Source organism: Pleurodeles waltl, chromosome 3_1 (genome assembly GCF_031143425.1).
Source record: "Pleurodeles waltl isolate 20211129_DDA chromosome 3_1, aPleWal1.hap1.20221129, whole genome shotgun sequence".
NCBI classification, from domain to species: domain Eukaryota; kingdom Metazoa; phylum Chordata; class Amphibia; order Caudata; family Salamandridae; genus Pleurodeles; species Pleurodeles waltl.
The window spans coordinates 1,611,121,511-1,611,134,061 of NC_090440.1; the positions used below are offsets into that span (position 1 = coordinate 1,611,121,511).

The following is a 12,551-nucleotide window of genomic DNA, read 5'->3' on the forward strand; positions in this document are numbered from 1 at the left end:
CCTCTTGACAAATTTTCATATAATAATGCAGTGCATAGTGCTTCTAAGGTTCCCCATTTTATTGCTCAGATGGATTTCATCCTAAGGCCTTTCCTGTTATACTCAGAGAATCAGAACGTTTGTTCGACGACTACGCACCATACAACGTGTCATACAGTATAATCTTCAAGCAACTAAGATACACATGAAAAGAATGGCTGACAAGAGAAGTTGAGAGGCTCTGTCTTATCAAACCAATGGTAAGGTCTGGCTTTCCTCCGAGTTTTTACCTCTCCGGTTAATCCAAAATAAGTTTAAACCCTGGTATTATGGTCCTTTTCTGGTTCTTCAAAAGATCAATCCTATTTCTGTTAGTCTTCGTCTACCCCGGACTTGGAAAATACATCCAGTATTCCAGGTATCTTAGCTTAAACCATATGTACCTGACCCATTTCAAAGGCAGTTCCCCTATCCTCCTCCTCAACTGGTAGACAACGTACCGGAATACAAGGTCCAGGAGATCTGTGACTCCCTATATTTCTGTGGATGCCTTCAATATATCGTCCATTGGAAAGGCTATCCTATGAGTGAATGCTCCTGGGAGGATGACTCTTCAGTGCGTGCCCCTCTCTTAGTCATAGTTTTTTTCTGCCTTTTTCCATACAAACCTGGGGTCTCAGGGGGGGACCTACTGTTGCATCACGGGGGCACACGGCGCCGTCGGGTCTCGGCGGGGGCCACGGTCCATTTGAGGGGAGCCCAGACTTGGGCTTCAGTTCTCGCTGCGCACTTTGCGAGGCACACAGATTATAATTTAAAGCCCTCCGGGCCTCCCCCCCTCAGCCTTCCACTCATCTGGTTTCCACTCCTTGGCCTTCTCCTTCTTCTCTACTTTGGGAAGCCATTTTTCCTGTTTCTCCCAGTATACCTTTCTCTTCTCTGGTTCCCTGCACGCACCTGCTTCCCTTCTTACTATGGTGTTTTTCCTATCTAGTCCTATTACCCCTTCCCAATCCAAGATGGCCATTTTTTATCTTCCTGTTTGTCACTTCCTGTCTAGGGGTATATAAGGGCATTGAATTCTCTTCTCTTTGCGTTGCAACACTTCTCCGGTGGTGGTCACGCTCCAGCTGGTCTTCTTTTTGGAATCCAGTTTTGGCTCCTGTTTTTTCCTGTTCTTCCTGCATTTTTCCTGGCATCAAGATTCGGATTTTCCTTGTGTCCTCCTTTTCTTCCAGGGAGTTCCCGTCTGGAGTTTTTTTTTTCCTATGGTTTTTTTTCTCTGGGTCTCCTTCTGGGGGGCACGGACTGTAGTGGCGTATAACTGTCAACAGCACCGTAGCTACCGGAAGGGGTCACGCCTACCTCGGCCAGAGCCAGACCCGCAAGAACTGAGGCCGCACGCCATCTCCTTCAGGCCTGGACGGCAAGCCAAACACAAAACCTGCCAGCCTGCCAGAAACAACGCACAGCCTGCATCACAGTGAGAAAATCACTGTACGCCGAACCAGAACGACGCAGCCTGACTTTGCAAGGAGAAGATCGATGCAGTGCCAGTGTAGCGATGGGAAATTCGACACACGGCCCACTGGATCGACGCAAAGCCGAGCCTGAACAACAAAGCCCAATTTCCTGAGAGGAATCGACGCAGCGCCTGCTATGAGGTAGGAATTTCTATGCAACGCCCACCGTATTGACGCAGCCCCTATGACTTTGTCCTGCCAGCGCCGGATTTCAACGTATCGTCCCCGGGCATCTGAAAACCCTGCAACCCGAAGAGGAACTAAGTCCACGTGCCGGAAATCAATGCAAAGCCTTCCCTGCATGAAAAATCAATGACGCACCGTCTGTGTGCACTGGAAAAATCGACGCACACCTCCTCGTTTTCCACGCTTCTCCTCCTCTGCGGTACCATGTGGAGAAGTTGAACGTAAACCAGGTACTTTGTGCTTGCAAGAGACATTTGATGCTTTTAAGAGACTAAAGACACTTTATATCATTTTTACAGTGATATTTCAACATATACTTATTGCATCTTATTTGTTCTAACCTGCATTTATCCAGATAAATATTATATATTTTTCTAAACACTGTGTGGTGTATCTTTGAGGTGTTCTACTGTGTTACTGCATGATTTATTGTACAAATACTTTACACATTGCCTTCTAAGTTAAGCCTTCTGCTCATTGCCAAGCTATCAGAGGGTGGGCACAGGATAATTTGGATTGTGTGTGACTTACCCTGACTAAAGTGAGGACAGGGGTAACCTGACTGCCAACCAAAGATCCCATTTCTAACACCATTGCTTTCAAGCTTAGTTCAGTTTTAATATTTCTCTACACACTCAGATTTCATTTCCTTCCCTGAAACACTACTCCTCACTGTTGCACACCTTTTATATGTTTTTATTTTTAATTTATCACATCAGGATGCGTGTCCTGCATCCTGAAAACCCAAATTAAGACTTAATTTTATATATATATTTTGTTTTCTGCCACAGCGTCATGACGCATAAGTGTATCAGTAATCGGCTTTTCATTTCAGCATTAGCAACACAACTATTTATTTTTGTTTTTGATGGTGTTCAGTTTTTGCAACAAGCATAAACAAAACTAAAAGGTTTCAAATGTGAGACCTGCTGGCTTTGCCAATGATTATTCTTGTTTACAAAGGTTGGGAAGACAAATAACGTGATTTAGAATCCAGACATAGGAATATCATTTTACCAATAGGATTCACTTATTGACCTGCTGTCACTAGAACAAAACATATATATTGTAAAGATGTATCTGTTTTTTAAATATGAAAAAGCAAAAGCATACATTGATGCAATGCCCTAAATAAAAGACGCTTCACTAAGTAGGGAATGTTCTTGTAGGTTGGATGTCTTAGCTTTTGTAAGCATGTTTACTCTGAGCTTGAACTGATCAAAGCAACCTTGAAAAGCCATACAATAATGGCTGGCTTACTCAGAATGCCAAATTCCTAATATTTTTTTGTGTATAATGTCAAACAATATTATGTGAATGTGGACTATTTTTTAACACACTATGACATATCAATATGCTTATTCTGTCTAAACCTGCAATCTAAAGACGGTCGGGATATATGCATATGTTTTAATTGTTTGCATCCTTTACATTATATAGATGAGCTAGCTATTTCATAGCGGATATACTTACAGTGTGCGTCTAAAAACGTCAATGTTTCGCCTGTCGCGATAGACGCTCCCAAAAGCCGTGCTGTAATGAGACCTTTTCTTTCCTTTTGCCGAACAACTTTCACAATGTGCAATTGTTTAACATACTCGTCAAGCTTATCGTGCAGGTATTCTGGGAAGGAAGGAAAAACAAATGCTCCTGAACACGTATAAGGGACCATTGTGAATATATACAAACTATAAGTGCACTCTTTTAGTCCATGAAACATGAGTCATTATGAAACAAGTGAATGGGGTTACTGGTATAAAGGATTCCTAGCAGTTCTAATTTAATCGAACAATTGCATGTATAGGCATAACTTTCTGTAGCACAACAATTACCTCGGGTATGACTTTAAATTGGGCACATAGGGGGTTATTCTAACTTTGGAGGAGTGTTAATCCGTCCCAAAAGTGACGGTAAAGTGACGGATATACCACCAGCCGTATTACGAGTACCATAGGATATAATGGACTCGTAATACGGCTGGTGGTAAATCCGTCACTTTTCCGTCACTTTTGGGAAGGATTAACACCTCCTCCAAAGTTAGAATAACCCCCATAGTGTCAATTATCCTTTCTCCTACTGAACTTTTAACGTCTGTCAACGTATTTTTGCTGTGATTAGCATTTTGTGACTCTAAGAGAACCACCTGCCCTTTACTATGCTCCCAACATTGTTTTTCCTGTCCACACTCTTTTGTGCAAAAGAAAAGGATTCCTAACGGAGTACTTTAACGAGGATTCACAGTTATCGGATTGGTAAATACAGTATCCCACCCTCCAAAACATATTACGTCCAAATAGTTACATTCATAATTCATATTAAGCTGAATTAAACAAGGCATGCTTCAAGAACATGGACAAACATCTGAGTTTATTTGACAACAATCTAAGGGCCAGACTCAGATCTTAGCAGACAAGGTTATGCTCTCACAAATGTGAGGGATATCCTGCCCATCATATTACGATTCAATTATATCCTATGGAAATTGCGGATGCATTAACTGTTACGTCTGTTAAAGTGTAACCCGTCCGCCAAGATCTAAATCAGGCCCTAAATCTAAAACCAGCATCAGCCTACTGTTCTAAAAGGTCACAGTAATTTCCTAAAACCCCAGTTGTGACCTTTGACAGCGTGGTGACCATTGGTACTGGATAACCAACTAAGGGCCAGATGTAGGTAGGTCCGATTTTGCGAATCGGAAATTGCGAGCCAGTGCGATTCGCAAAATCGGATGCAGAACGGTGTTTCAGACACCGCCTGCGAGTCGCTATGGGGTCGCAAAGACCCACCTCATTAATTTTAATGAGGTTGGTCGCATTTTGCGACCCCATAGCGAGTCCCTGCACTCACAGGGATGGTGGCCTGCTGAAGACAGCAGACCTCCATGTCTGTGACTTCTTTTTAAATAAAGCAGTTTTTTTATTTTTATTTTGCAGCCCGTTTTTCTTAAAGGAAAACGAGTTGCAAAATAAAAAAAAATAACGAAACCATTTGGTTTCGGTTTTTCAGAGTAGGCAGTGGACCATTGGACCACTGCCTGCTCTGAAAACCCCTTTTTGGCAACATTCACAAAGGGGAAGGGGTCCCATAGGGACCCCTTCCCTTTTGTGAGTGGGTTACCACCAGTGTGACGCTGGTGGTAACTGCGAATTGCTTTGCAACCACATTCGCGGTCACAAAGCAATTTAGCATAGCGATGCAAGTCGCAAATAGGAAGGGGTACACCCCTTCCTATTTGCGAGTCGGTAGCAACTCGCAAATTGTGAATGAGCATTGCAATCGGCATTTTGCATGGCGCAAACTGCGATTTTTGCAGTTTGCACCATGCAAAATGCTTGCTACATCTGGCCCTAAATGTATTATACATTGGAGTGAAGGGCTGGATACTGTATTTGCCAATCCACTAACTGTGTGGTTTCTCATTAAATTACTCCTTTAGGAGTCCTTTTCTTTTGGATATATGTACCCAGTCTCCTGAGGATTTACTGGGTTGCCCTATTGCGTGGAACAGCTTTTGTTGGTTTATCTCAGGACTGAGGCCAAGATATGTATTGTCATTCCCCATACGCTTCAGTTTACAAAGAAAATGTTTCCTGCCACACTGTTATAATACTCAAGACGCTATCCTCAGAGGGCACAAAAGTATGCTGTACCAGTGGTTATACTTTTGATGTATATATAAAAAGTGACTTACAGAAGAAGGGCAGCGCCTTTAGACAAGACACAGTGTAAACTCTAAAAGCACATGAGTACTGTACTGTTTTTGTAGCAATGTGTTTGTGATGGGAGATAAACCATATATTCAGCACATGACATGTTTGTCAAACTGGGATCTCCTTATAACTTGAGGAAAATCTCCTCTAACTGCTGATATGACATGGGAACCTTCAGTGGTAGTTGGCTCATTCATGAAGGGCTGTTTTGTTAACTAATTAGTCTCTTGAAGATGATCCTGAGCCATTTGCACCAACACAGGTAGTTTGTTCCTTTCACTGCCCCATCATACAACCTGCCATGCACACCATTTTCAGGGGGGCTTTTAAATAGGCCAACTGGGGTCCGGACTAGTTGAATAGGAATTCAGGTTTGATACATTTTGGGATCTGCAGGAACAGTGACATGAGATGTGGGATGCTAGAAAGTGAAGTCCCAGAAGAATTCCCAATCCAACACGCTTAACGAATGTGGGCATGTGTTACATATTGCAAAACTACTGACCTATTGTCTGAGAGACACCCTCAAAAGGATTGTCTCATACCTCCCCTGAAGAACTAAGATAATGCACCTCCCATCATTCACCTCAGAACACAAGATGATTATCTGTGGTGATCCCTAGAATCATCCCTCAGCCCCACCCTCTTCAACACGTACAAGACGCCATTGCCCGACACTGTCAGACGGGACGACTCAACATCATCTCCTACGCCGATGACACCCAGCTCATCCTCTCGCTGTCAGAAGACCTGTCCACCACCAAAGCCAACTTCCACAGGTATATGATGAATATCGCTGACTGGTAGAAGGACAACTGTCTCAAACTCAACTCAGAAAAGATGGAAGTCCTCATCTTTGAGAACAACACCTGGCCATGAAACACTGCATGTGGCCTGCTAATGTGACCTATCCCCTGCCCTGACAGACCAAACCCACAACCTCAGCATCATCTTAGACAGCAAGCTATCTATGAAGAAACAGGTAAATGCAGTCTCATCTGCCTGCTTCCACACCCTATACTGCTCCGCAAGATCTTCAGGTGGCTCCCAGTGAACACCAGAAGGACTGTCACACAGGCCCTCATCACCAGCAGGCTGAATTACAGGAATACACTCTACATAGGAATCACTACACACCTCCTGAAGAGACTACGGACAATACAAAACTCAGCTGCAAGACTCATCCTCAACCTTCCCAGATGGACCCTCCTCACACCCCGACTCAGGAAGCTATACTGGCTCCCGATCCAGAAGAGATGCCATTTCAAGATGTTGACCCACGCATATAAAGCCCTGGACAATGAAGAACCAGCATACCTCAACAAAAGCATGACTTTCCACCAACCAACTAGACATCTACGATCCACCTCCCTCTTCCTTGTAGACACCTCCTAAATCTGCAGAAGCAGCAGCGGAGGATGCTCTTTCTCACACCTGGTGGCCAAACTTGGAACAACCTTGCCCAGCGCCTCAGAACTGCCTCATTGCTCCTTCAATTCAGATAAGAACTCAATACCTGGCTGTTCAAATGAACAGATGACCACAAAGCAGTAAGCAACCTCAGCGCCTTGAGACCCCCACAGGTGATTTCTGCACTTTATTAATTCCTGATTGATTAACACAACACAGTCAGCAGCAGCTGTTTAACTATCACAACTTTGTCTTCCAGGATGCACAGGCAAACAGAAAAAAACCAAACATCCAATGTGAGTTGATGGAGACCTAGATCCACTGTGCTGGTGCTGCTGTCACAAAAGCCCCGAGGTGGTGAGGATGTCCAAAAAAGTCCACAGCCTTAAAGTCCACAAGCCTTAGCAATGATGCAGAAACCACATGAGCCTCATTGCAACAGACAGTTCTCAATGCTCGTTCTGAGAGCTCAGGCACCTTCTCCTGATCTAGAGGAGGAAACCACATACCCCACTGTGGCACTAGATGGGTATTGTCACTGCCAATGTAAATTTAGTGTTAAATGTAAAAAAAAAAAAAAATATGCATCACAGGTATATTGACCATTTGATAAGAGACCGGAAGTTCAAAAGTTAGTTCCTAGTTATTGCAGAGAGCACGTTTTACAACTAGCATATATTCAAAAGGTGACACATCAAGAGATAGAGACAACTTACGAAAGTTGTCAAAAACATTGTTATTGACATGGGATATATGCTTGTACAGTGAAATGCTTTTAAAAATGTCCCACCTGTTAAGTAAAAAAACAAGACTGGCTTCTCAGGGGCACTTTTCCAGAACCATCCCTTAGAGCAATAATATTTCCAGTCAATACCCATTGTACATCATATGCCATTTGGAACCAGTCAATCTTGTGAACTGTTACATACTTGATCTTGTGGACTATGCCATATCATGCCAGGAGGACTTTTTCCCACACCAAATCACAACTAAAAACAGGCATGAGCTCCAGATTCCTATATGTCCAAAGTCCAACAAGATAATGACCTATTTGAACAACTAACAAAATAGTCTATGGGAAAACCAAATCTAAGTAATGGGTATCTGCACACTCTTGTAAGATGGAAGTGTGATAAAAAAAACATTGCCACGAACAAGGATTGTTTTTGTGTGTTGTTTGGGATACAACGTACACTGACACCATTGAATAACTCCAGAAATATTCACATGACCTGCATGTGTGTGTTGCCCTTTCTTGTTCCCCTTCCCCTGACATAAAGAACGGTCCAGTTAATTCACAATAATGGTATGGTCAATATGGCATTTTACCTGCTTTTATTTGTGTCTACCCCCACTCAGTGTGTGACTACAGGAGGGGCCCACCCCCTACAGACCATGAGTCACAGGGCCTTAGGAGATTAGGTCAAATGACTGATTTAATAAAAGCAGCATGTGTTTGTCTCCTTACGTGTGTAGTGGAACAATTTTTAAAGCCTAGTATGTGTGTGTTATCACGTTTGCCACTGGTGTTCTCTCTCAGAGTAATATATACTCAAATAGGAGACTCTAAAATAGTATTATGTTTGGCAAAGATACTATAATACTACTCATCTGCTGTGTAATAGTGTTGGTCTAATGTGTTATATTCTATCCGCTTTATTAGGTGAATCAACCTTTGGAGGGTATGTGAATGTGGGTCCTTTCCTTTAGCACATTATAAATAGTGATGCAGGCGGGATCTGCTGTAGCCCTGATGAATGCCCCCGAGTTGGATGGGCCTTGAAATGGGCAGAAACATGTTGGCATAAGTGAGGCATATAAGGGCCATTGTACCCAACATTGTCCTCCATTTTTATCTAATATATTTTTTTTAAATCATATTGAGGGTACCACTTAATAAAGAGATATCTTATTGTTTACTGTCAGATATTTTGACCAATAGTTATCTGGATTCTGGTAATTTGTCCAGAATAGTAAATATCTAAGAACTCCCTCAGGTAAGACCCCCCTGAGGTTGAGACTGCCCTGATAGTATCACCTTACCAGGGGGACAAGAGGTTGGCTATGATGAAGCATGTCACATTATGTGAGTGAGCCCTCCTCATCCAATTCTTGGAATTGTCCAAATCCATGATTTTAGATAACTAGGTGGATGTAGTGATAGTCTGTAAGAAATGTATTCTCTTCCAGTGGGGCTCGAAATAGTATTTCAAGTACTGTGTATAGTCGGGACCGCACCTCTTTTGTGTATGTGATAGATTAAGAGGCTGGTGCGTTTTCCAAAAATAGCCTCCCACTTTATCTCTCTCTGTTGGTGGTATAAAAACACCACTGCCACCGAAAAAGGATTGTTCCGTTTTTGTGTTTTTTGGAATACAAAGTGCACTGCCATCATTAGAAGACTACTGAATAACTCCAGAAATATTCACATGCACACCTAGATGACCCTGTCATACTTAGTAGCCCAGGTTGGAATACCAATCTGCAACATTACAAGGATGTCTTAAACACTCTCCTAGCAAGCAGTCTTACAGTAAATAGGCCCAAAATTTGTTTCCTAGAAAACAGGAGTTAAATATTTGAGCTACGGCTTAGACAATGGATTAATAAAATTCAGGATAATAAAAAGTGGAGGCTGTTAAGAAAAAGCCTCCACTTTTTATTATCTGGGGTTTAAGAAACATTATAACTAGAACTTTAGAATGTTATAAGTCTGTGTAGTTTAAACATGGTTTGTATAGGGGGAAAATAAGTTTTCCTGAATATAACTAAGCTTTAACCTTTGTTTTTTTAATTGAATTTCAATGCTTTTTTAAAAGTTTTAACACAAATGTGTTTCAATTCCTAAAATCCAGAGCCACAAGTGGAGAGTTGTTATGTAGAGTGTCGTACAGTGCAGTGGAAGAGAGTGTGGTATAGTCTATTTGTCAGAGTGAAGTATTGTAGATTGGAATACAGTAAAGAGTAGTAGCATATCGTACAGTGTAGTAAAGTATCATATAGAGCAGCAACATGGTGTCTCATATAGTGGAGCCAAGTATCATAGACTGGAGCTGTGAGTTGTGCAGTGGAGCAGTGTGTCAACAGTAGAGTAGGGTGTTGTACACTGTCAGAGTGGAGTACAGTGTTTTAAGGTGAAGTGGGGTAAAGTACTAGAGTAGAGTGTGAGAGTGGAGTATCACCTAGTGCAGTGTCATAGGGTACAGTGGAGGAGAGTGTCAGGGTGGAGTACCAGGTCATATAGTGGAGAAGTGTGCCGTAGAGAGAAGTTGAGTGCATGCTGTTGAGTGTCATATAATGTAGCACAGTAGCACAGAATGGATGGGCATAGAGTACAGTAGAGTGGCAGTGTAGTACAGTGTTGCAGAGTGGAGATGCATATAGCGGAGTAGAGTGGGAATGGAGTGGCATAGAGTGGAGTATAGTAAGAGTGAGATAAAGTGTAGTAAATTGGAGTACACTGGAGTGGGGTATTGTAGAGTGGAGTAAAGTGCCAGAGTAGAGTGGGGTGCCATAGACTATAGTGGCACAGAGCGCAGTACAGTGGAGTGGCATAGCATACAGTTGAGTAAAGCATCATAACCTGGAGTACTTTGTTATATGGCAGTGTCATACAGTATTGGAAAGTGATGGAAACTACAGAAGTGTAGAGTGGCATGCAGTCCAGTTGATGTTGTGGATTGGAATGGTGTATAGTACAGTGTTGTAGAGTGTGGTACAGTGTTAAATGGTACAACGGCACAGAATGTGCTGAATCATTAACAGTGGAGTGGAGTACTGTTGTAGAGTAATGTAGGGTGCAGTGGCATACAGAGGTGTGTACAGTGTTGTATAGTGAACTTAGAGTATTTTACAGGAGAGTGGAGTAGAATGTTGCACAGTAGCATACATTATAGTACAGTGTTGTACAGTGAAGTGAAGGGGTGAAGAAAGGAGTGAAGTGTCGGGGAGGCATTTAGTGTAGTAGGATGTTGTAGAATGGAGCTGCACAGAGTACAGTAGTGTGTGAAACAGTGGAACTGCATAGAGTGGATTATTGTTCAGAAGAGTGAGTTCAAGTATTGTACAGGGAGCAGAGTTGAGTGTAGTGGTGTAGCGTAGGGTGGATTAAAGTTCAACAGAGGGAATTGGTGTGGCATGGAGTGTAGTGTACTGGCATAGCATAGGTAGTAAACAGTTATAAATTGGAGTAGGGCCTCGTAGAGGCCAGTAGTGTGTCACATTGAAATGTTTTGTATATTGTGAGGATTTGGGTGTGTTATCTGATAGGGCTAGGTAGTCTTATCGTGGAGTACACTCACATAGACCCCTTTGGGAAAGAACAGTCTTGTTTACTTAACTGCTAGCTCAATCCTGGGTAGCAATAAGGCTCAGTAAAGGAACTTAGTGATAAAGCATTTAACAGCACCATATAGTAGGATAAGAAAATCACACAACAACAAAAAGACTCAACAGCAATTTATGAAAGGAAAGCATATTTTGAAACATTTTTAGAGCTCTTGATCATCAAAATCAACTGGAGGAATCCAGAGTTACAAATTTTAGAACTTTAAGATACTTATAAATGCAACCGTAAACAAAAGTTTGAAAACTTCTGGAAAGTTTGAAAAAGTTAGGTGGAGTATTCTAACCCAGCCTGGGTGATGAAATCAGGCAGGGATGAGGTCTTGGGAACCAGAAAGGATACTTTGCACAGTTACCTGGCCACCAGAGTGACCTTAAAGCAAGTTCCAAACTTTACCGCAAGACCGCCATAGGAAACAACAGAGTGGTCCTGATGATGAGGTATACAGGTAAAGCTGGTCACAAGGATGCTCTATAATGGTGTGGTTGACTGCTGTGTCTGTGGGGGTTCCTCGGGCCACAGGTGATGCAGGGCGAACCTGGTCACATAGATCGACATCCCTCAAAGTCCTCTTTGTTGCAGCAGTTGCACAGCTGCGGCTGTTATTCTGGTGACAATACACAACGGTGACGATACACAACGGTTGAAGGCAAATCCTTTGGTTGGGGCTCGTGCTCTTTTAGTCCAATGAATCCAGTCACTGACAGGTCTTCCGGGTCTGGCAGATGGGCCTATTTTTGGAAAGCCCATCTGCCCCCAAGGGGGGGCAGAAAGCCCACCAGAGGCCAGGGAAGTTTTTTTTTCAAAAATAAGAGGGTGGGGGTATGGCCATACCCCCACCCCAAATAAATGGGGCCAAAGTTTTTCTGCCCATCAGTGGGCAGATGGGGTAATTACCCCTGATCCACACCCCGGGGGGGGGGTCAGAAAGTCTACTAGATGCCAGGGATTTTTTTTTTAAAACAAAAAATATTGGGGTGGTGGCTACTAAGGAGGTAACAGTCTTTCAGCTCTCCCCGCACTCTAAAACATCTTATCCCACAGCAAGCAAGAAGACATTTGATTATTTTGGGTTTTAGTTTTACATTTGGGTCATGAGAACTTGGCTTACTCTCAAAATCGTCCCACTTGGAATGGTGAGGGCTGGACTTTATAGACTTTGGGACGCTGCCATGTAGAAAAATCCACATGACCTAGACACATCTGAAAACTAAACATCTGGGTGATTCCAGGGTGGTGTGTTTCACATGCTCCCCGCACCATTTTTGTACCCACAATCCCCTGCAAACCTCTAACTTTGCTGGAAATCACAAATTTTTCCCACGTTTTTGTGATGGAACCTTCCGGAATCTGCAGCAATCCACAAAATTCCTACCACCCAGCATTGTCTCATCTAAA

The 12,551-nt window shown here is 42.8% G+C and overlaps 1 protein-coding gene across 4 annotated transcripts in view; it reads right to left on the minus strand.

The window, feature by feature from the left end:
• GALNT3 (polypeptide N-acetylgalactosaminyltransferase 3) overlaps positions 1–12,551 on the minus strand; it is a 681,517-nt gene that overhangs the window by 353,111 nt on the left and 315,855 nt on the right. For all 4 annotated transcript variants that reach the window (XM_069225259.1, XM_069225260.1, XM_069225257.1 and 1 more), the window contains one exon: positions 3,162–3,311. In XM_069225259.1, the coding sequence (XP_069081360.1) occupies positions 3,162–3,311 (150 nt within the window). The remainder of the gene's footprint in view (positions 1–3,161; positions 3,312–12,551) is intronic.